The 24,710-nt window shown below is 39.4% G+C and overlaps 1 protein-coding gene across 1 annotated transcript; it reads left to right on the top strand.

Annotated features, from left to right (window-relative positions):
• The first annotated feature begins 4,921 nt into the window (after window positions 1-4,921).
• Window positions 4,922-23,601, top strand: OPN5 (opsin 5). The gene is made up of 6 exons (XM_061461822.1): window positions 4,922-5,075; window positions 12,064-12,183; window positions 16,062-16,232; window positions 17,945-18,279; window positions 21,845-22,077; window positions 23,494-23,601. Exons 1-6 carry the CDS (start codon window positions 4,937-4,939, stop codon window positions 23,555-23,557), a joined length of 1,062 nt encoding a protein of 353 aa, XP_061317806.1. The 5' UTR covers window positions 4,922-4,936; the 3' UTR covers window positions 23,558-23,601.
• The last annotated feature ends 1,109 nt before the right edge of the window (window positions 23,602-24,710 follow it).

The following is a 24,710-nucleotide window of genomic DNA, read 5'->3' as shown; positions in this document are numbered from 1 at the left end:
TGAAAACAGGCTGCTGAGATGAATCTGAAATTTCAGTTTTGATCTCCTCATTATAAATAAACCAGTAGTCTTCAAAAATGCTATCCTGGGTTAAAAACCAGCTTCAAGTCTCCAAGTATGACATCACCTGCAAAATCATAGTCTCTTATTACTGAAGCTAATAGGTTCATTCTTGCCTCATAAAAGCATTGCATGCCTTTACATCTCTTAGGAGAGCTTGTGGTCTATAGTAATTTTCCAAAGCAGTAGGACACATTATTATTGCTCCTATCACTGGCTTGAGAACCATTACACCAGCACACATTAGTCCACCAGCCCACCTCTGCTGTAGATACAAATTCACTGTTTTCCTTCTGGGGAAAGAGGTTTAGCAAGTTGCTGAATACTGGCCATCAAGTAGAAGGGATGAAACTCTGCAGGCACCAGGGGGTTGTTCTCTGCTTGGTACTTCAGATCTTTCATCTCCCTTCAGAGAGTAAGGGACTGTAAGAATCTCCTTCAGAAGATGGGAACTCAGGTGGACTAAAATGGAAAAGATGGACAGGTACAAAGTCATGGTGTGTGACAAAATATAAATGGACAAAGCCACAGCCTAGACAGACTGCATAAGTCTTTTGCAGCTGCTGAGGTACAGTTACCATGAAGCTCCTGTTTTCTCCAGATGATGTTGCAGAGGCAGATGTGACTTTAACCTCACATGATGGAGTTTACCTGGGGCACAGATAATCTCATTCTGTGTCTGGAGTCTGCCAGCCATGGAGGGGTTTAAAAAACTCTGAAACCAGATGTCAGTGCCTGATAAATAGCAGGTAATTATCAGGTACATTCTGGTTGCTGCTTCTGGCAGCCCCAGGTGAAAATTCCCTGGATATGTCCAGACTTTAGGAAAAACATCAGGTGGTTGATGCTCTGCAGGAAAAATGGAGATTTTTCTTCCCTGTCCTTCAGTGCCCTCTTTATAGGAAGAAGGGATCAGGAAAGTTGCTGCTATTCTGTGGTCTGCTTCATTCCCGAAAGAGGTGGGGATGGCATGTCCTTTCCTTCCTCAGGGCGAGAAGAGCCTGGCCAAGGAGCACTTGACATGATGAAACATCACAACAGGACATGAGGAGGTAGCAGGGAGAAAAGCTGATGTAAGGCTGGCAAAACTGCATTGATTAAGCCAAAGAAAAATACTTAAATTGCTTTTTTTTTGGTATTATTAATATTCTCAGAAGTTTTGAGGCTTGGTATTGCTGTTTTATAGTGTCTGAGTGAGGATTTTGGATCTCCTGAGGTTGGCTTTAGTGGAACAGTTCCATTTTAAAGAATATATTATTTAAAAGTGGAACTTTTTGTATTAATTAAATATGAATGCCTGCAGCACAGGAATAAGCTTGAGTCCATTTCTGATAGGAAGCAGCGGATTGGTTTCTTTCGTTATGGTTTTAAATCTGTTTTTACAGGCACTCAGGGCCTTTCAGCAAGGGATGTGTTGGAAAGATGGCCTGTAGATGAGCTAGATGGTAGGCTGTGGTGTAGTGCTCTCTGTTCCCACACTTTGGTCATTGGAGACCTATTGCAAAGTAGAATCCTTTAGTCTTGTGAGGAAGTGAGAAGAAAACAGTCCTTGATAACTCATTTATTTTCCAGTGCTTGTCTAACTGCATACCATGTTAGGTGAAACGCTTACATTACAGGACATCATTTGAAAACCTTGGGTTTAATCCATGCTTATTAATTAGAGTCGAGGACTCAATTAAAACAAGATTTACCTTACCAGTCACTATTTTGTTATTTTCATGTATTTGCATTTTTTTCTTTTTCTTTTTTTTTTTCTTGATCTCTAGCGCTCAAAAAGTGTACAGCCTTGGGAAAATGAAGGTCCTCAACAGCAACTGCATAACAACATAATACCTGTATAATGAACTTTATAATAACTGTATAATCAACAGCTCTATAGATCTACTTCTGTAGGTCTGCACCACTTACTAATGTAAAAGCAGCTACCAACACTCACATGCCACTTGTGAATTTTTATATTAATTCTTACTTCGTTGTTTCAAAACTCAGCAATATGTTTATCTGCATACTTTTAAGACTGAAGGTTAATAGAAGCACCTAAAAAGGGCTTTAACTGAAAATTCAAGTTTCACCTCGCAGCAGGGTGTTTAGCTTGAGATTGGCGACATAAATCTCAGATCTGTGTTACTTTCGCAGATCTGAGTGTAGCTTCTCTTACTCATGTCCTTCCAGTGTTGTGCTATGTTGGTTGGGCATAACTTCTGCGATAGGTGGGCATAAAGTATCTCCTAGTATCAAAATCAAAAAGTTGATATTCCGAAAGCTCTCTGATTCTCTTATAAGGAAGCAGGAGACAGTTAAATTTTACTGTTTTCTGTCATTATTAGCACAAAAGCAGCTTTCTGATGTGCTGAAGCAGTTTGCACTTGCACCTGAAATGTAGGAAATGTTAGTTTAAAACTTAGACTTTATGAATTCAAAGTGGTGATTCCTCTTCAACACCTGAGAGATTCTCCCCTTGAAAAACCAGCAGCCTGTTGGTTAAGCAAGTCTACTAAAGACAAAAGACAGATTCTAGTCCATAGCTTGAGTCTTCAGACTTTAGCTCCAAACTGAAATTTAATCAAGACCTTTCTTAAGGAAATCTTTTATTATTGTGCTCTGTGGTTATTTTGAGATAAGTTTTCTGGTCACTGTTATTTACATTGCTAAATACTACAGTTAGCTGGACTGCTGGGAAATAGTTGGCTAAGGATGTGCATCATAGAAATGAGTTTTGACAGTCATCATCAAACTGGAGAAGAATGAGTACTGAAAGACAGGTATTTAAAAGGTAAGGCAGTGTTTGTCACCGGGTGTGCTGGACTCATGGTCTGTGTTACCAGTGCAGCAGCCAGGATGGGTGTAGGAGGACAAGGCGATTCTACAGCTGATGCTTGTGTAACGGGCTCTGCGATATACACAGAAGTTTAGAATAAAAATGATATTTGACAATAATACTGGCTTGAGTGGCAGATTTTGGTGTGTCTCAGGAACAGAAACATGCCCTCAGACACTTTGATACTTATTTATACCAAATTCAGATTGTGCGGACAGATCCCAGATGTGCTTTTCCACTTGCATCACTTCATCCACCCAGATGGTTCAAATCCTTCAGCTGTGTAAGAGCTGTAGTACCATGCAAGCTGGGTGAGAGAAAAATACCAGGATCCTTTTAAAGGCCAAGTGGAATTTAGATCAAGACCTGTGGCTATAATTGGATGGAAAGGATGATCAGTCTGATTATTTTATTTCCCAGATTCATGCCTTAGTCTACCCTTTTGTACAAGACGTTTTAGCCCATATCCAGGTTGCTATATCATGGTACCTAATCAAACTTGCCACCTGCAGCAGTGCAGAACATTTGAGTGCTTGTTCTGCACAGCTGTGGAAGGAGAAAAGTACTCACAAAGTCACCTAAGGTATTTTTTTATTAATCAGCCTTTGCTTATTTTTTAACTTTATTGGGGAAAAAAAAAAAGAAATAAAAGCAATGAAGCTGCTAAACTTTAAATTCTTAGTGCTACTTGGAGCCATATGCTTGGATATCTTTTGGCTTCTTTCATGTCTAGAGTGGCAGTGTGCCCTCATGCTCATGATCTGATTCCCTTAAACAAGATCTTCTTTTCAAAGCTAGAGGAACAGCAGAGAGAGGGTTGTGGGTACTTTAGGTATAGGTAGGTGTCATCTGCTACATTTCTGGCTGTAAAGGGCTGTTATTGATGCAGCCCTTCAAGGTGAGAAGAGGTAGAAATGGGTAAAACAACAAAGTATTTTTTCTCCTCATGTACTCTCCCCACAAATTTGGTCTCTTGAGAGGAAAAAATTAGAGCTTCACAACTTTTCCCAGATCCCACAGCAAAAAGTATGGGAGTCCTGGGAGTCAAGTGCTAAGTTCCTGCATGCCATTCCTGCCCTACCAAGCACTGACAATGAGAACTGGTATGACTAAATGTTCTGAATAGCTTTTGGCTGGGTGGTTTCAAACGTCACAGAAATGGTTTATATCTTACGCTTCTTCAGTTTGTCCTGGAAGAGTAACTTCACGGATGTCTGTCTTTTCCTATATAAGGGTTCACTTTATTGATCTTAGCACATTTGACCTCAATAGCCCAGTTCCACACAAAAAGAAATGGAAAAAGATCTCAACAAGCTTGCCTAGATGAGGCTGTTATTTAATACTCCTGCAGTTTCTTCATAACTGTAATAGCCAATTACTGTTTATAAACAGAGACATGTAAGGTTATTTACATCAGATCCCACCACCTAAATAACTCTAAGGAGAAAATATGGATGTAGCTTTTCACTGAACTGTAAAATTTATAAAGCTGCAATGTGTAAACATAGTTCCCCTCAGGATATGTAGAAATTGCTGGGACTGTCTTACTGATAATTCCTAGTTTCTGGAGCTTACAAGAGCAGTGTGTATAGATAAAGACAAGTTCAGTATGCATTAAACACATTGGGGAATGAAACTATTCAGGCACAAACAATTGCCCTGCTTGGTTTTTCTGTATTCTCAGTCTTGGGTCACTCTTACACCCAGCTGGAAACATGAAGCTTCTTAAGATATTCACAAAAGGAGCTCTTGCTTGAGAGCCACAACACAGTGGTACCTAGGTGCTGCTCAGATGGATTACTGTGCTGGATGCCATATGAATAATGACATTCTTGGGTTAAAGTAAGATGTGAAATAAATCATGGTAGGATGCTTTATGAAATTTTCAACTGGATCTTGAAATGCCCTGGGAGATGGCAGAAAAGAAATGGAGACAGGAGGATGCATCTTGTGTATGAACAAAAATGTCTTCGCATTTTCGTGTGGCAGACATGATCTATTGCAAACTTTGTTCTATCAGACACTGTTCTTTGTTTTTCAGACATTGAACTTGACATGAATGGGATGGCATCAGATCATAATACTTCCTCCCAAGAAGAATACCTCCCACACTATCTCCAGAAGGAAGACCCCTTTGCATCAAAGCTTTCTAAAGAAGCTGACATCATAGCTGGGTTTTATTTGACAGTAATTGGTAATGATTTTTTAATTCATCTTTGAAATATGACTATGCTATTGCATCCTTGCAGGCACTCACAAAGAAGGCAGAAGCTGCTGTGCATTAGATGCGTAATTGCATATTTCTTCATACTAGAAAGAAAAATCCAGGATGGACAGAAGAGAATGTGATAGAAAGATGGTGTCAACAGTTAGCATCAATAGACAGTGCTGCTCCAGGTAGCCAAAAGTGACTAGCAATAGGCTTTATAGCAAAAAGTGAAGAAATACTCTCTCTTTTTTTCTCTCTAGTGATAGGTTACTAGCTTGCATTTTAATTGTTCCCTTTTCCCTTATGCCATGTAAGGTTTATGACCTGTTTTCAAAGCCTCTCTCTGCTTACGCAGCGAAGAGAACATCCTCAGATGTGCTTATCAGACGTGCTTGTTTGAATATTACTTGGCTCCTGGCATCAGCTGTCCTCTGTTACATATTATACTGAACAATATTTTCTGCCTAACCTCTTCCCCTCCCTTTTATTTTAGAGTCTTTTACTGTGTGCAAAGTGACTTTGCAAGCAGAACAAACACAATTATTTATTGGTTAGTGCACACAGAAGATAGTTGGGTCTGATTTCTATGTTAAGTATTCAAATGCCTAGGGGTTGTCATTCAGCTGGAAAATACTGGTCTCTATTGCTTCTGAGGATAAACTGGTCCTTCTTGATGATTTACCTTCTTTACTTTATGGAGGTGAGCAGGGTTATATCTTTCCTGTGTCAGTACTTGACTCTACATTTACACTTCTTTCTATGGTTTAGGTTTCCTTATGTTTTATGGCTTTAGTTCGCACAGTTTTTAGCTCAACAGCTATTTTCTCAGTAAAGCTCAGCCAAGGACACATAACTGCTACACCAAACTGGGTGATGATGGCTGAACACCAGGCTGAATACAGAGTATACAGTGTATTTCCTGACATTTATTTCAGTTTTGATTCATCCTCTTGTTCTATCAGTACTTCACAAAACACAAATATCTTTCAGTTCTACTGCCAAGTTTCTCATTCACTATTTTACATCCATCCTTCCTACTCTTTCTTACAGCCTTTCCCCTGACTGTAATCAAATCTTTTCTGCAGTGGAGGTTGCACAAAGACTTGAATATTATTTATTTCTCATTTGTCTTCCGCTTATGTCTTTATGAAAAAAGGAGTTCAGAGCAGTAGTCAGCAGGTGAAGCTGTACCTTGATATTCTTTCCCTGTTTTGTATTTGCCTGAGCTTTTCATTTGCATACATATTTTTTGCAGCTTTGCAGACAGATGTCTTTACTGAACTGTCCATGACAATCCCCCATCAGGTCTTTTTTCACTTGGTTACGCAAATTCAGCTTTAATCTGAGGAAATACGACTGAGTAGGTGAAATGAATCCTTCCACTGGGAGGCATTGTTATATCGGCTTTGTTTAGTGTAGATCTATCCAATTCCATAGAAATATCCCTGCCAGATGTGAAACATCTTGAAAAGCATAAGAAAGGAACAGAAATAATAAATTTCCAAGGAAAAACCAAAAACTAACCATGAAAGCACAGACATAAACTGGCAATGGGAGGAGACTGAAATTGTAGTTTTAAAAGGGCCAATAATCCAAATTAATTATTTGGACTTATCAGTGAGATTCCCACCTTCCTGGTGGTGTTCACTGGACATCAAACAGCCTGTGGTGGATTTACTAAACTCAGCAGCTTAAGCCAGGAAAGTTGAAGCCATAGGTCTGCTGTACACGTGTAGCTCTAGACATACCCTACATATTTCTCTGGGTTTAATTTATTTTTTATATGGTTATGTTTCATTGTAGTTTGCTTAGTTACTTACCTTTACACACTCTGGTGGCAGCTTTCATTAGAGCCTAGTATACTTTTCACATGTGCATATAAATGTTGTATTTGCATCTTCCTTGGACTTGCATCTGTAGCACAAGATATCACAGGTATCCTGCACAGATATTTTTAATTCCTTTTGCAATGATTTTAAGCAGTCATTGCTTAGCTGCTGGTCAGTTGTGCCCTCAGCCGTTTCAATAACAACTGGTTTCATATCTTTTAGGCCAGTACAGAGGTGTTCAAGACACTGTATAATACAGAAATGGATATTAATTTGCTAGAGCTAAGTACAGAAGCCCCCTCTTTTTATAGGGGTTTGTGTGAAGAAGGAAAGTGTTATGCTTTTTATCAGTAAAGCAGAATTGCACCTCAGATCTCAGAGGTGTAATTCCCAAGAGAGGGAATGAAAACTGGTGGAAGGAGCAATGTCAGGTCTTCTGTACTCGTGAATAAATGGAGTAGTCTTTAAACACATTTTTCTTACAAACCTCCCCCAAGTTTTTCTTGGGCTAATGCTTCTCATGTGAGTTGCACCTCACAAGCCTGGGCTAGTTTAGCATCCTGAGGATGCCACTATTAGCTCCTGTTAGTGTGCAGATTCATATTTTATTACCCATTAATGTTTAGGTGGAGAGCAATGTTTTAATAATATCTTGGGCTTTCAAAAATATGAGAAGTTGTTCTCAGGTAAATCTCTTAGTCAGTTTTTTTACTTTATGCAAACAAAAATAATCCTGAATTTCCCTTTCCACTAAGTTGATTTCAGGAAGTTCAAAGCATCTACGTATCTGTTAGGACATGAAACACGGCCATGCAGCAATTTCTTTGTGGTAGAACATGGATCTTAAGGTGATGGAGATGGAAGCCTTGCTCTGTCAGACTACTCACTGACATCAAATTTCTCTCAACAGGCTTGCTAAAGGTATAAATTTGCTTTAATTGGCAGCTTTATGGTTGACCACAGCTCCCAGGTATCCAAAGCAGTAAGCAAAACCGATGTGCTCAAATATGTCTTGGGCACAGCTGTGTGTTGGGGTAATTCTGCAGTATTGCAGATTAACTTTCTAAACTCTGTAATCGGCAGGAGGTGGAAAACCAAAATGGAGCATTGAGCTCCCATGCCCAGCGAAGGTATGTCTGTGGTTTTTTGTTATATCTGGTGCTTCAGACTGAACTTGTCTGTTGTCACCTGGCAGTGAACTGTGCTCCCTACTCTTTTGCAGGCCACTTTCAAGACATGGTGGCCCCTCCTGAGGATATCCTGTGTGGGCATCCTGATAGTGGAGATAGGGACTATCTGTAGAAAAGCGGGAAGCCAGGATTGCTGTTGGGCATCTTTTTGTGCTTGAGGTGTGTAAGGTTCAAGCGTCTTTAAAATTTATTTCAAAAATTTATTTTGTGGGAGGAGGCTACACAGTGGGTGAATAAGGCCTGGACCTTATCAGCAAACTCAGCAGAGCTTTTAGTGTCGAGCTGGTTGTCCAGGTGAAGCACTGAAGTTCCATAGAATCATAGAATGGTTTGAGTTGAAAGGGATCCTAAAGCTCATCCAGTTCCAGCCCTCCTGCCACAGGCAGGGATGCCTTCCACTAAGACCAGGTTGCTCAAAGTGCAGTCCAACCTGGCCTTGAACACTGCCAGGGATGAAACATCCTTATTATTTGAAAATATAAAAATAAATTCTTTTGTCTTTTAAGAAAACCAGGAGTCTTAACCAATCTATGAGAAATTCTCTGTGAATGTGTCATCTTTCACCTAACTAGTTCATTTCCACATGTATTTTTTAATCAAACAGTACCCACGGTTATAACGATCCAATTCTTTTTACTTTGTCACTTCTCCTGCTAGCTTTTTCATCACTGACTTGATTGATTTACTGTACATTCTGGTAGGGTGACTAACTACTGAGCAGAGACCCGCTGGCTGTCAGCTCCTTTGAAAGCCCATGGCAAGTAACTATTGATTTGCAAACTGTTGCTGCACACTTCCTCAGTACGTTATGAAACAACTTAATTGAAAACAAAATCCTGAACTATCTGTTTTTTTTTTTATTTTCTCTGATGGTTTAACGTTGTTGTCAGATTGGAGAAAAGGATTCTTATTACTGGAGTCTTATTTGTTCAGACTGCTACTTTTATACACTTTCACCTTTCACTGCAGGTTGTGATTCTGAGCCTGACTCTTTCTCTGTAGGTGTCACATTTTTAGCTATAGCATCTTTGGCTCTTCATTAGTATATTTGTAATAGTGTTATGGTGTCATGGACAGCTTGCTCCTGGAAAAGAGCCTTTATTTTATACCTGATGCGCCTTTTTCCCCCTGTTTCCAATCCAGGCACACAGCCTGCCAGCACCTTCCAGATTTGGGAGCTTGCACCAGAGAAGACTTCAGCTAGCTGTTAGGAAAATCTTTGTAATCGTAGGGAAAATGAAGTATTAGATGGCTCACCTAAGGATATCGCAGTTTCCACCACCAAGGATTTAAGAAAAGAATTCAGATAAGCAATTAAATTAAGTATATCCCAGCCAAAACCAGTCAGATGCGGGTATAGAAAAAAGGCAACTTAAAATGTCACTGGACCCCTTCCAGATGTATGATCAGGAGGTCAGTGGGCTGGTGCTCTCTGAAATATTGCTATTAATAATGAACATTTGCTTCAGAGGCATGTCTGATGAAAGCATCTCTGGAGTACCCGTCGAAAAAGATTGAGGAAAATGTCAGGTCCTTTCGAAAGGTATTTCAAAGCGGATGCTGGTACTCTGAATATCCTAAATGTAATGAGACAGAAAATGGCATTCAGAGAGAAAAGGATTAAGGTACATGAAAAATGCTGAGATTCATTCAGTTAACTTCAAGGAAGAAAATATTTAATATGATTTCAACCTACATATAATTCAGATTAAATTTTTAAGGCCATAAGAATTATAGAATCACAGAATCATATAATGGTTTGGGTTGAAAGGGACCTGAAAGATCATCTTCTTCCAACCCCCTGACACGGACAGTGATGCCTTCCATTAGACCAGGTTGCTCAAAGCCCCGTCCAACCTGGTCTTGAACACTGCCAGGGATGGGGCAGCCACAGCTTCTCTGGGCAACCTGTGCCAGTGCCTCACCACCCTCACAGGGAAGAGCTTCTTCCTAATATCTAATCTAAATCTCCCCTCTGTCAGTTTAAAGCCGTTAGCCCTCTTCTTATCACTACATGCCCTTCTAAGAATAGGAAGTTCTTTAGATTTCATTCATCAAGGGTAAATCAAATTTGCTGAGAAAAGCTAATATTCAATGATAAGCCAGCTTCAGTCTTGTTTATTTTTAAAAATAATACAGAAAGCAATACTGTCAGTAAAGAAATAAGTGTTGCTGGTTAGATGAGTATTGAATTTATTACTGAAAAATTCACAATCAAAGTACTTTTCTCCTGGCTTTGATAGACTTTTTGTTTCCACAGATGCACCTATTTCTTGATTAACAGTCTGATTTTAGCCTCTGGGAACCATTTTCCTATATGCCTCAGGGACATTCCCAGGTTGGGTTTCTTGGTTTTGTGAGCATCCTTGCAAGGGGTTTGCTCCATTGCTAGGCCAGAGTAAATAAATGCCCACTTAATTCCTGAGGTCTGGCCTCCCAGAAGAATCTGATAAAAATGATGTGGTATTCAAAGTTCCAATATTTAAGGAGGGTGGTGTTTCTGTGTGGCTGGGTCTTTTAGAAACATGGAGTACATTGGAGTTTGCACCACCAAAGCCATATGTAGGAAAGTATCACAAGGAGCGACTTTGATGCCTCATTGACAGAGGGAAGTTGGGTTATTTATGAACTTCTATAGCAGTGTGGAGGGTTAGCCTCAGCTAATAGCCAAGCACCCAGGGCAGCCAATTGCTTACAGCCCCCACAATAGGATGGGAAGAAAACTGGAAGAGCAAAAGCAGTGGAGATAACAGAGTGAAGGTAAAGACAGGGAATCAATCACCAATTACTCCTGTGGGTAAAACAGGCTCATCATGGGGAATTTAAGTTTAATTTCTGATTTGGGTAGTGAGAAACAAAGATGACAAACATAAAATAATTAGAGAAAACACTTTCCTCACCCTTTCCCAGGCTGAACTTCATTCCAATATCATCTCCTTTGTTGCTGTTCTAGGTCACTTTGGTAGGGAATGGACACTCTTTGCTCTTCATTCTTTTCTTCTGTTTCTCCCTCCTTCTTACTTGCCCCCTCTCCTGTTGCTGAAGCCTCCATGGGCTGTGGTCCCTTTAGTGTGTTTGCCTTTTGGGTGACTCTTGCTTCCTGAAAGGGATGATGTCCTGTGTTTCTACTGAAACGTTCACTCTGGGCTTGAACTCCTTCAGACATGAGTTAGTGAAGGAACAGTTTTCTTTAATGGACCTGTAAACCCTGCAATTTTTGGTACCAGCGTGATTAAAATCCACGCCTGATTAACTATGTGCAGTGCTGGTCCCTGTAGGCCCTTGGGTGGTAACATGCAGAAAAGGTGTCAGTCAACATGAACAGGATCCCTCCTTGTGCACTGAATTCCGTCTGGAAGTTGAAATCAGATATATTTTATTATCTTGCTTTCTTGTGATAGAAATAAATATTTATTTTACAATTTAAGATGTAATATTAATATATTAACTTACATTATTTTAGAAATTTATCCCTCAATCTCTGCTTATAGTAATTAATAAAATCAAGGTTGGTCAGAGATTGGGGTCCTTCTGATTACAGACAGATAAAATTTCCTTCCGTTTCTATGACAGAATATGTCTATATGACAGAATACAGCCATTCATTCATGGTTGTATAAATGTTTGTGAGGAAAATGGGGTTAATCAAAGCAGAGGAATTATGGGATTTCTATTATGTGCATTTAGTGGATAGTTGTGCAGGCTCAAATGGTGAAGGCAGTGTCCTGCAGCAGACGGGGAAAATAGCCTTTGTTGTGGGAGGTAGATGCCTGCAGCTGATGTCTCTGTGAGCTGCATAATGAAGATGAGATGACCGTGTGTCAGAGTAAAATGCCTATCCTTGGGACCACGGGTTCAGGCCAAAAATATCACAGAATATTGGAAGGAAGATGTGATATTGCTAGTTTTGAGAAGAATCCTAATTTGATTTGGTTTCTTTTTGCATTTTTATAGGGATTCTTTCAACTCTGGGAAATGGCTATGTTATCTTTATGTCCTCAAAGCGAAAAAAGAAGTTGAGACCTGCTGAGATAATGACTGTTAATTTAGCAGTGTGTGATCTGGGCATTTCAGGTAAATTCATGTCTTATTTTCACTCATTTTTACTATCCCACCATTCTTTCTGGAAACAGCAAGACACAGTCCTCTGGAAGTCATGAAAGCCCAAAATGCCTTTTGCTACTATTTGTGTATCACAGTATCACAGTATGCTAGAGATTGGAAGGGACCTCAAAAGATCATCTAGCCCAATCCCCCTGCCGGAGCAGGAACACCTAGATAATGTTACACAGGAACGTGTCCAGGCGGGTTTTGAATGTCTCCAGGGAAGGAGACTCCACAACCTCCCTGGGCAGCCTGTTCCAGTGTTCCGTCACCCTCACTGAGAAGAAGTTTCTTCTCAAGTTTAAGTGGAACCTCTTGTGTTCCAGTTTGTACCCATTACCCCTTGTCCTATCATTGTTTGCCACTGAGTAGAGCCTGGCTCCATCCTCATGACACTCCCCCTTTATATATTTATAGACACTTATAAGGTCACCCCTCAGTCTCCTCTTCTCCAAACTACAGAGACCCAGCTCCCTCAGTCTTTCCTCATAAGGGAGATGCTCCACTCCCTTAATCATCTTAGTTGCCCTGCGCTGGACTCTCTCCAGCAGCTCCCTGTCCTTCTTGAACTGAGGGGCCCAGAACTGGACACAATATTCCAGATGGGGTCTCACCAGGGCAGAGTAGAGGGGAAGGAGGACCTCTCTCGACCTACTAACCACCCCCCTTCTAATACACCCCAGGATGCCATTGGCCTTCTTGGCCACAAAGGCACAGTGTTGGCTCATGGTCATCCTGTCATCCACTAGGACCCCCAGGTCCCTCTCCCCTACACTGCTCTCTAACAGGTCGTTCCCCAACCTATGCTGGAACCTGGGGTTGTTCCTGCCCAGATGCAGGACTCTACACTTTCCCTTGTTATATTTCATCAAGTTATTCCCTGTCAAATAATATAAGTCTATTATTTGCTCTATTATTTGTATATAACAAAGAAGGATAGAAAACAACATTCCTGAACAATGTAATGGGAAGAAATGAAAAATACAGAGGAAAAAATAAGGTTGAATTTATCAATCAATCAGGCAAAACTCCTGCTCACTCCAGCAGTGGGCCGGCCTTCAAAGACCGCTCTCGTATGCATCCTGGCACAATAGCCACAAAAGAGTGTGGTATTATGGTTGAAGAAAATGATATTTTCTTGCTGTAGGGTGCAGAAGAATGGATACAGGTGCCTCAAAAATACATATTTAGCCAAATATGAGTGGGGTGGGGCATGAAGGGAAAGAATAGGAAATTGCCAGTGGCCATCAGTTTACCAAAGCTAATCATTTTTTCTCTAGTGACCATTCTCTTTTACCTTTGAGTCAGGAAAATAAACATTTGTGTCAGTCTATAGAGTAAGAACAATTTCAGCCAACTGGAGTGATTTTTATTTCAGCCCTGCAGTCTGGTTGTCCTGGCATGAGAAGAAGGAGCTTTGGAAAGGTTTGCATGAACTTGCAGAGTCAAAAGCCTTTGGAGGTCATTCTTTTTGTTCTTGACATGAGTCTCATGCAGCTACTCATGGCTGTGTGCAAATACTGGGGAGGACTGGATGTCCTTTTAAAAAAAGGTATTTTGGATGACAGATAATCGAATGGGTATGAAAGCGTGATGTGACCCAGCTGACCATGGGATCTTCACAGTGCAATATAAATGCCAGTATGTTCCCATGCTCCCAAAGTCATCTGTCCCCTATGGTTGCATATACCAGGATCCCTGCCCTTAGCTCCAGTGCATCCTTTTCCAGCCATTGTCTCTGCCAAATGCTTTTGCCCTCATCCAAAACCCTAAAATAGCACTGAACTACATAAAATGATGGCTCCCAGGCTCCCAAAATTGGGGTTAATTGTGCTGTCACTACACATGTCCCTGCCTCAACTTCCAGTACTTTTGATGCCTCTCGGTGATCAGTAAGCATGGTTGTCTGAAGGAGACACTGATGAATTCAGCAGAAGAAAGGATTTAGTATAAATATCTCTGCTCTGCTATCACACAAATAAATCCCAATGATTTCTTTGGCATATCTGCCATGGAGACTCTATTTCCATCTTGCAGCACTTCGAAGTGAAAAAAAACCCAAACAAACCCACACCAGTTTTTGCTTCTTCTGTGATGATCCCATCTCCTTTGTGCCTTTAAAGTCTGTCTTATTTTATAAGGCTCATATCTAACTCTGATGACAGTCACTCCAATGAGATAGAGTGTTTCAGGAGAATTTCCAAAGCTATATATTTGAATGTAAACAGATATCTCCTAACCGTGTAAGTTGTATGTCCCAAGCATGCAAACTACAGCTTATTTGGGAACGCTCTTAGCATGAGGGCTGCTAGTTTCACTGTTAAAATGATATACTTGGTCACTGCGATTGGCATAGCCATGTGTGCTTTTTCTCCATTCTCTTTAGTTTACTTTTTTAAAATGGAAGACGTTAACTGGAGAAATGTGATGTGTTCTGCCTCAAAATGAAGTGAAGATGGGACTTTTCCCAAAATCATTGCATTTCACACACTTGTTCAAGAAACAGGCTCTGCCGCAGCCCTACTTCCTGCAGGTTTCCACAGGGTGGCACCAGGCACTTGATCAAAACTTCATCAGGCGCGTTTCACACGGGCACCTTGCTTTGAGTTCTGTGCTGTTGGAGGGAAAGTTGATTTTGTGTAAAGAAATGTTTTGGCTTTTGGAGCTGGCAATGCTTTACATGGATAACGTTGCTGACTCTTAGCATATATGCCAGACCTTTGCTTATTTTGTGGGGTTTTTTCAAGCGTTGCCTGGAGTCAGCTTTTGCTTGAAAAATTCAAGCACATTTATTCTGCTTGAAGAAAAGCAGACATAATATATTGACCTGAGCACAACCTTTAGGCTCAGCCTGAAGGCTCAGTCTTAGTCTAAAAGAAAAGAATCCCAAAATGCTGTGTTTAAAAATAAGTCTTATTTTGAAAGGTTTTCAATCATGGATCAAAGGCCATTTTCTTCAAGACTTTGTTTTGGTAGAAATGTTTCAACTTTCTGGTAAGAATGAAAACAGAATGTTTAATTTCTCATCAGTTTCATCTGGGATGGAATATTTTGGGGAACGATCCAGAATAGTTTTCTACAAATCACGTCAACAAAATAGAGAATTTTGTCTTGATTTCTATGAATAGGTTACCTTGTGGGAATTACAGCTTGCAAGACTACTTTATAAACCAATTCACTGAGCTGTCATGACATTACAGACAGTGTGGTTCAGCCAGGGAAACCAGCCCAGGGCAGCTGACTTGCTTTCAAATCCTTCAGGTGCTCTGGCAACTGCTGGCAGGAAGGAATACAGTCACAAGAAGGCGGAGTTCAATATTTAATGTTATTTGAATGTTGCAGTTGAACTGTGCAGGCCTTGAAACATTTCAGGTCAGTCTGGTAAGCAGAAATGAGGGATTTGTAAGTTGTGCTGATATTCCTAGATTGTACATTTTTGAGTTTTCTGTTCCAGTAGAGCTGATTTTTTTTCTGTTAGTCCAGTCTGAGACAAAAGGAAAATAAAATCAGGAAATGGAGATTTCCAACTAGAAAATTACAATTTTCAAACTTTCTCATTTTCATGATACTTTTAAAGAATATGGATAATACTAATCTGCTATAAGGTGAAAATGGAACAACATATGACCTAACTTCATTTCTTCCATAATGCACTACCTTCTCTTACAAATGGAGAAATAAACTAAGGTGCCACTGGGACAGTCTCCAAAATAGTTAAGTATTTCTATTCTGTTTGAGGATGCTTAAAACTTTTTAGTATTTGTGGCCAGGTGACCCTTTCTGAAAAAGGTTTTTTTTATCAGTGATGGATGTTACCAGTCAACTGACATTCTTTTCTCCTTTTGAAGTTGTAGGAAAACCCTTTAGTATCATTTCCTTCTTTTCTCACCGCTGGGTGTTTGGATGGATGGGCTGCCGCTGGTATGGATGGGCTGGTTTCTTCTTTGGTTGTGGGAGCCTCATTACCATGACAGCTGTCAGCCTGGATAGATACCTAAAAATCTGCCACTTGTCATATGGTAAGAAAGCAAGCTGTATTATGTGAACATAGAAAATCTATACTACGTGATATAGTTTTCTAGACTGGAATCATACTTAAGCTCTTCAGAATGATTTGTTAAATATAGAGGGAAATACACAGATAAGAAAAACATATTTTCATGATCCAAGTAATTCCAGCTAAATTTGTATTGTTGAATATATCACTTTTGCTGTCTGCTAAGCTATGAGTTTTAGTAATCATTTATAGATAAATCACTTTGTGTCTATCAAGGCCTATTAATAGGTCACAATATGATATCATCTATCTGATATGGAGATGGAACCTGAGAGGACGCAATGAATTGAGCAATGAAAGCTGTTATCATCATATCCATCAATATTTTATATCTCTTAAATACAATGTATTGTATGCTTCATCCTTTACAGCTAAAAGATGTTGTCATGGTTTAGAGAAGATTTTTTTTTTGCATTAGAAGGGGCTAACTCCCCAACAAAATACAGGGAATAAACAAGGTGACTACATATGAAAATCACCTTGTTGCCTTGTTCTTCTACATCAGAACACAACAAAGCACCCTTCTGTCTCTCAGTCATTCTGCTTGAATACAGAATTTGTCATTCAGTGTTCATTTTCCTTCTAGTAATCTGGAAACATAAAATCAGCTGGGGAAGGGGCACTGGTCACATCCAAATTGCAATTGTTTCTTTGCTTTGGCTTTGTACTAAGTCATTCTCAAACATTCAAGAAAGCTCATCAAAGTCAATGGATGGGGAGTGAAAACAGATTAGATCTTCCAAGGTGGAAGGAGCTGTTACAATAACATCGTCTGAGCTTCTGCAGAAGTCATTGATTTTAACTTGGTAGTCCTATCTAAATCTAACGTGTTGAATAAAGGTGATGATGGAAAGCTTGTAAACTGAAGCTTTTTCTAGATGAATTAGAATTGTATGCAAGGTGAACAGAGAGACCGTGTTCCACCCTACAACTCCAGATATGACAATGGCATTAAATAAAAAGAAATGGGCAAGGACACATGAAAATACCTATTACAAATACTTCTGATAGTACACACATGGTGATTCATCGTACTGGAAAAGAATGGCAAAGTAAAAATAAATCCTTGGCTATTTCCTCTGTAAAGCTTTGTCTTTCAGTCACTTGGGTTAATAACTAATGTTGAGAAGCAACCTGAGATCAAACTTTAGTCACTTAATATATGACAGGAGGAATAGGAAATAAATAAGTTATATTATACAGTTGCAGCTAGTGAGCTTTCACACAGAGTAATGAAAGGCTGAATTAAAGATAGTCCTTCATTTGTGTTGAAACTCCATCTCATCTGACCACATACTATGAATACACCTTTACAGACCACACAGCAAGCTTCAAAATTACTAGACAAGATTCCCACAATTGCTGTTGAGCTACTTGTTTGTATTGCTTTTGTATGTACTCTTCCAGGTTGTAAATCATCACAGTCTAAAGTAAAGATCTGAAATGCAGTCAAGTGGAGTGCTCCATATGAGTGTGCGTTTCTCTTCATGAGGTAGAATGCCAGCAGTGGTGGCTAGCTCAGGGGTCACTGTCTATACCTAGAAAGAGGAGAGATGAACCATACAAAGTTGCTGTCAAACAGCCGAAAACATCCTACTGTACGTGTAAATTGAGATGTTCAATTGTGTCAAATACGTATTGACCTGAAGTTGTAACTCTTGACTTATCTTTCAGGTACCTGGCTTAAGAGACATCACGCATTTATCTGTCTGGCAGTAATCTGGGGCTATGCGACATTCTGGGCTACAGTGCCTTTCACTGGTGTGGGGAGCTATGCCCCTGAGCCATTTGGCACTTCCTGCACTCTGGACTGGTGGCTGGCACAAGCTTCAGTGGCTGGACAGGCTTTTATTCTGAGCATTCTTTTCTTTTGCCTCCTGTTCCCAACTGCTGTGATTGTGTTTTCTTATGTCAAAATAATTTTAAAAGTCAAATCATCCACCAAAGAGGTTGCTCACTATGATACCAGGATTCAGAATAGCAACATACTTGAAATGAAGCTGACCAAGGTAGGTAGGAAGATTTAACTTAGTTTGCTTTGATGGGTTGTGAAAACAGGCTTGGAGGTCTTCAGCCATGTACTCTGCTATGCTAAGCAATTGTAAAATTCTCTGAAGGTGGCTCTTCTAGCTTTCTCCTCCATTACGGTTGAGATAGAATAAGACAGGAGTTGAAACATAATTTTGTGACAAGGGCACTGTTGCAGGAAAATTAAAATGTGAACTGTAGGCAAAAAAATGAAAACTAGCTATAGGCCCAACACTGGATGCACAGAAAGTCTATTAACTAGACTTGCCTCTTAAAGAGCCAGTTGGGTTCACTGGCTCTACCAGTACATGTAAATAGTACAGTTTATTCATATGCGACATATAGTACAGTTTATTCATATGCGACATATAGAGTTCTTCTGGCTTGCCAGTGATAAATGCATTAACTGAAGCACTAACAATAGGATTGTAATCACAAGCTTACTTTCCCTGGTCAAAACACTCAGGGTAACCAAGTGTGTGAGTTTAACCAAAAGGTGTGCCTTCTGGAGAGGGTAAGAAGGACAAACTCATCGATCTGTCCCTATGATTTGGTGTTGAAATCTCACCCCCCGTTTAGGTATGAAATAGGGGTGTCTTTGTACCTCGTTAGCTATTTTTATACCAAGAGCTGCTGGTTGAGACTGTGGTCAAACCTGTTCCTTGTGGTTGTGTTGTACAGCTTATTTCTTGGTAGCAGGTATGCCAGGCAGTCCTTCACTGTCTTTATGCTTCCAGCTGAGTACTTGAATCCCTGAGATCGTGATTCACTGCAAAGCTCTGCCACAGACCTCCTTGTGTGACCTTATATGACCTGTATCATTTTCCTGTGGCCCTGCTCCCGATCGTAAATCTCCCTTTGCTTTCAGAAACAGTTGTAAAGGATTATTTAAGGCGTTCAAGGTGCAGAGGAATTATAACAGAAAAAAAAGATAAAAAGCAGATTATTGCAGAAAGGAAATAAAACTTTCAGACAGTTTATGTTCCTCCATTAATGAAGATATAAACCAAAGTCACCTCAGTGACATTTCAGTTGTTTTTATATAAATAGTTTATCATCTAGGTTCAGCCATGAGCTGCTGATAAAAGTGCACTCAAGTGATAAAATTAATTTTCCATCTCAGATGGTGTCCTATATTCCCTTTCTGATTGAATCTGTTTTCTATTTGGCAATAGTGACAGACATGATCCTTGCTGATACTGGTTATTGTGCCAGGAAACCTCTCAAAATAAAAACTTGTAATGAATAAAGCCAGATTTCTTAGTTGTAGAAGATTCACCAGCCTCTGTAAGCCCTGCCAAGAGGGAGACAAGTGGCATCTTTCACTTGGCTGATCAAATTTTACTACATTTTTGGGGAGTTGAACTGAGAGTTATATAATATGCATCAGTAAGTGGCATTATGTCAAAACATATTGGAGAATCTCAGCTAGATACCTGTATGGTCAGTGCTGCCAATATAGCTGGTAAAAATATATTTGCCCTTAAAAAGGAATACTTCAATATGGTACAGTTTCATGGTTATTCAGCACCTTTCCTTTGAAAAACAGTGGAAACTGATCTGAGGTTGAAGATTTATTTTTGCTATACTGGAGGGATCCTGTAAAAGTTCAGTTTGATCTCAGCTGAGACACTAGTAGTTGTCCCTTCTGTCTTGGATCTGCAGTGGAGAACATATCTCAGGATATATATAAATATGGAAAATGGGTCTCAATCATAACTCATTTAAGGCCGCAGCACAATTTATAACAAACAGGCTGCATTTGAGATCCTTGGCTCACATGCAGTCTTTCTTCAGTGACAGACAACAACAACAAAAAGCATAAAGCAATGAAGTTCCCCTGAAAAAAATACTAGATCAAGAGGTGGAACCAAAAGCTCCACAAAAGATTATGCAATATCCAAACCCTTTGTGCTTTCTGATCATTTCTTGTTGTAATCCTACTAATTGACTTATTCCAAATGAGCACACATGTATCGCTATCAGTCTCAATGTAGTAATAATCTGTCAATGCTAGCAGTATAATGGCATCTGTTCTTCAGGATCATAGAATCATAGAATCATCGAATAGTTAGGGTTGGAAAGGACCTTAGGGATGTATTATTGAATGATGTCATTTGAAGCTGTATCAGTCTGAGTGCAGGCAGGCTGGTTCAGGTAAAGTATGCAAATCACAAATTTAGACAATTTTTCTTTAACATGTACACTAAACATTCCTTTGGCTACATCTTATAAGGAAGTCCTTTCCTTGTTTCTTGCTGCATTCCAGAAATGCAACCTAAATGCTTAGTAGAAATTTGCTTTTTAATGGAGTTCTAATGGAATGCAAATCCATGATATAGGTTAGAAGAAAAAAACCCTAGCCATTGTACTAGCATTCTCACTCTCAAATAAATTACCAGTATTTTCAATTTTGGCTTGGCCAGGTAAATGCAGTTAGTTTTTATCTGCTGGAGGGGGACCCAGAGACTTTACAGGACATGCCGTATTGAATGACTTTATGCTCACTTTTTCCATGTTTGTCTTGAAAGGAATTCAAAGAGTCGGCATTTTTCCAGTTGAATGTAGTCCATAGACCCTCTCATGGGTGCTGTCAGAAGATAGACCTAGTTTACCAAAATCTTCTTCCTCCTGTTACCAGTTGCCATCCCTGTGGCAGGTTATTGATCCTACTGGGTTTTTACACCTTCTCTAGGGGACATAAGCACAACCTACAAGAGCAGAAGAAGCCTTACGTTAGATCAAGGTGTTACAATATCTTCTCTTTTTTTATTTTACTGTTTTCCTTTGGTTTTGCCTCAGTGACTGGTACTGAGTGATGCAGCAGAAGGAGCTATAACAGATATAGACAAGAGTATATCCCCCTAAATAAACTCACCTACAAACACTCAGGGTCCCCTACTTCCACACATCATCAGAACCTAATTCAGCCCTGGAAACTCCTTCAAAGACTTTGATTTTATGAACTTTGGAATCTGATTTAAAACAACCCAGAATCTGGCAGATTTGTGTTTAATATTGGTTTGGTTTGGTTTTCCCAGTGCACGGTTGGATGAAATGGAAAAGAGACTGAGTTTCTTTTTGACAATCTGAGGAATATTTGGTTGGAAGAGACTACAGAATAAAAAGGCTTCAAGGATTTTCAAAACCTTTCACAGGTCTTTGTTATATATTATCCTAAACAAGAGAGCCTGTATATTTTGAAAGGACTCTCATAAAATAATTTAAATTTTATGTAAAAAAAAAATTTAATTTCTGAGAGTTCATTTAGTTTCCTCATGCTTAGCCAGATCTTACAGCATTTTTAAAGGTCTGTGATAACAGACTGATTGACTGCTCTGTATCAGGCGAAAGAAAAACAAATAGATGTTAAATAGAGAAATGTGTGGCAGCTTGTGTTCATATTGTAAAAATACCTGAAAAGAGTTATCATTCTTTTCCATCCTGTGGCATGTTCCCTTGCACTCTGCCTGGCTCTGTGCTGTGCTGCTAGTGTCAAACTGCGACGCTAACCACCCTCTCTCTTTTCTCTTTTCCTCTCACAAGGTGGCAATGTTGATCTGTGCAGGGTTCCTCATTGCCTGGATCCCTTACGCTGTGGTCTCTGTGTGGTCAGCCTTTGGGCAGCCTGATTCAGTTCCCATTCAGTTTTCAGTGGTACCAACTTTGCTTGCAAAGTCAGCAGCCATGTACAACCCAATTATTTACCAGGTCATTGATTGTAAGTTTGCCTGCTGCCGATCACGAGGGTTGAAGAAGAGCTCTTTGAAGAAATCAAGGTAATTCCTTCTTTGAGAAGAAGGGTATCTTTAAGAACACAATATTCCAAAAAGTACCAAACTAAGATCTACCAAAAGTCACAGCTCTTTGAATCTTATTTCTGGGTTTTGATCATGAACTGTTCAGAGTACTTCTTGCCATAAAAATTTGTAAAGTGACTGTAGGTGTAAAAAGTGAAGCAAGGAGATGTGGGTTTTTTTCTGTTTGTTTGGTTTTTTTTTTTGTTTTTTCTTTTTTTTTCACCTTTAAATCCTGCTGTAACTCCATTTATAGTTTGAAAAAAGTCCAATTTATTTTAATGGTTTTTGGATCAGTCCTGTCCTCCTGTTCCTTTTCTTTCATGTCATCATATCTGATTACCTCCAGAAGGTGCTGATGACCTCCACTGACAGACAAGTAAATGGGAGAGAATTGTGTTAATTCCTAACATAATTAACCTGTTAATACTATGCCTTTCAGCCACAGAATTAGCATGGAGAGACAATAGTTCCTTAATCACCCTTTAGGTACCACTCATACCAAAAAAAAAAAACCCCAAACAACAGACCACCAAAAAAAACCAACCCCAAACCAAAACCACAACCCCAAATAAATAAAGAGTAATAAGGTCTCCTAAAAAGACCTCTTTTCTATTTACAACTTTCCAATAAAATTGGTGCTGACCACCAGTGGAGTTCCTGAAAACACAAATTGTGCATTTAGAGGAAAAATACTTCTAGTTCTGTCTTGTGTCAGTCAAGTATCTTCTGTGATTGAACAATGAGAAAATGATAGGTGTTAATCTGACAGTGTAGACTGATACATAGGGCACAAATGCCCTAACACATATAAGTGATGGTGAATCGATAGAATTCCAGTAGCTTGCTTCAAAAGCACATATGTGCTTCAGTACGTACTTATTAGAGGCATGAATGCCCATTTCATCTTTTCTATTATTCCCTTATCATGTGCTTCAGTACGTACTTATTAGAGGCATGAATGCCCATTTCATCTTTTCTATTATTCCCTTATCAATCCCAGCAGTTTTTGTTGTATTGTTCAGTGAGTCAATATCTCAAGCTCCCACAGCTTTCCTTAGCAGATTATGCTATAGTCTTACACTCAGATTTATCTCATCTGCAGAACATACAGAGACTATTTATGTTGTGTTAGAGGTGCTGAATTTCTAGTTTACCAAAAACCCTTCTGCAGTTCTGTGCAAATGGGAGACAACTCTAAAGTAGCCTTCTCGGTAACTGCATTTGTGTTTAGCTGAAGGAAGAAGGAGTTTTCACCCAGTCCCTCATGCTGAATGCAAACTGGTTTTCCTAGGCCTGTGCAGTGAACAAAACTATCTGGAAAAATAGTTTCCCAGAATTAGGAACATAATTGTCATCTTGGTATGAATAAACTGTTGTGCTTTCTCCTTCCCATAGGATGTATACCATATCTGCACATAGAGACTCGACAGCAATGAACGAAACCCAACTGGAAGTATGAAGGCTTATTTCGCATATAGTGAATGAAAACCTGATGACAAGCAATCATACTGTCTCAAGATCCTCTTTCTGTAAATAAATTAAAATATGATGACAGTTTTATTTTACTCCCTAGTCCTATGTACAATGTAGTTCTTTCCATTCTGATCAAAATAGCGTGATTATTGCTGAGTAAATATTTGAAGTACTCAGAGGAAGAACAAACAGAAAAGACTCAGTTGCATAAAAAAAAAAATTACTTCATAGCCTTTAAGATACTTTTTTTTTTTTTAGCACTAATAGAAGTGATAGTTTGGATAATATTTTCCCTCATGGAAAGGGAAGTATTCACAAAGGCCAGTTTTAATTTGCTAAAGCTAAACTCCCTAGATTCCCACTACAATTGCTGGAGATCTAGAGCGTGAGAGAAAGGATTCCTTAGAGGGCAAATCTGAATTGGAGCTTCAGTTATCAGGACTCCAAATCACCCACTGGAGAAACCTTAGCCCATTGATTATCCCTTTTGAATATCTTTCCAACTCCAGTGGCTACTTTGAAAACCACTTTGAATTCAGTCCTTCAGTGTTCAGAAATATTTTGGGTTTAGTCAAGGCAAGACCAGAAGTGCCACACTCATACACCACAGATGGTATTTGTGAATGAGAGAGCAAAGGTCTCTTGCTCAGATGCTAGTTTATTTAAACAATTTGGAATTGTGAATGACTTTGCTATAAAGAAGCAGAAACTAAATGAAATCAGCTCCACACAAGCCAAATGGAATCAACCAATAGTTTGCACACCTTTTCACTATTCTCTGGCCAAAATTACAGTGGAATGTGACGGCACTAATCAGACAGGTTTGACTTCTTGAATGGGAACTGACTTTTTTCACCTCATATTGTACTTTTCACCATTTTTTATGAGATTAGTATCTACTATAAAAGACAAATCTTTCCTCAGTCTTATGCATGAAACCTGTTTCAAAACTAGGGAATTCATGAGAAAGGTTACAGCGTAGGTAAAAGAGAAATCTTTCTTAAGTGCAGTTATTTCCAATTTTTAACCACTAAGCCCTGAGAGGATAAGGATTAGGAACGATTTAGAACAACAGTCCTACTAAAAAGAGCTTGTAAATTCCTAATACTCGAAACAGAAAAACAATGTGCCTTGACCTG

Source organism: Pezoporus flaviventris, unplaced genomic scaffold (genome assembly GCF_033815535.1).
Source record: "Pezoporus flaviventris isolate CSIRO_AGI_PZ_B2104156 unplaced genomic scaffold, CSIRO_AGI_Pfla_v1 ptg000031l, whole genome shotgun sequence".
Lineage (NCBI taxonomy): Eukaryota > Metazoa > Chordata > Aves > Psittaciformes > Psittacidae > Pezoporus > Pezoporus flaviventris.
This window is presented reverse-complemented; position numbering and strand designations above follow the sequence as displayed.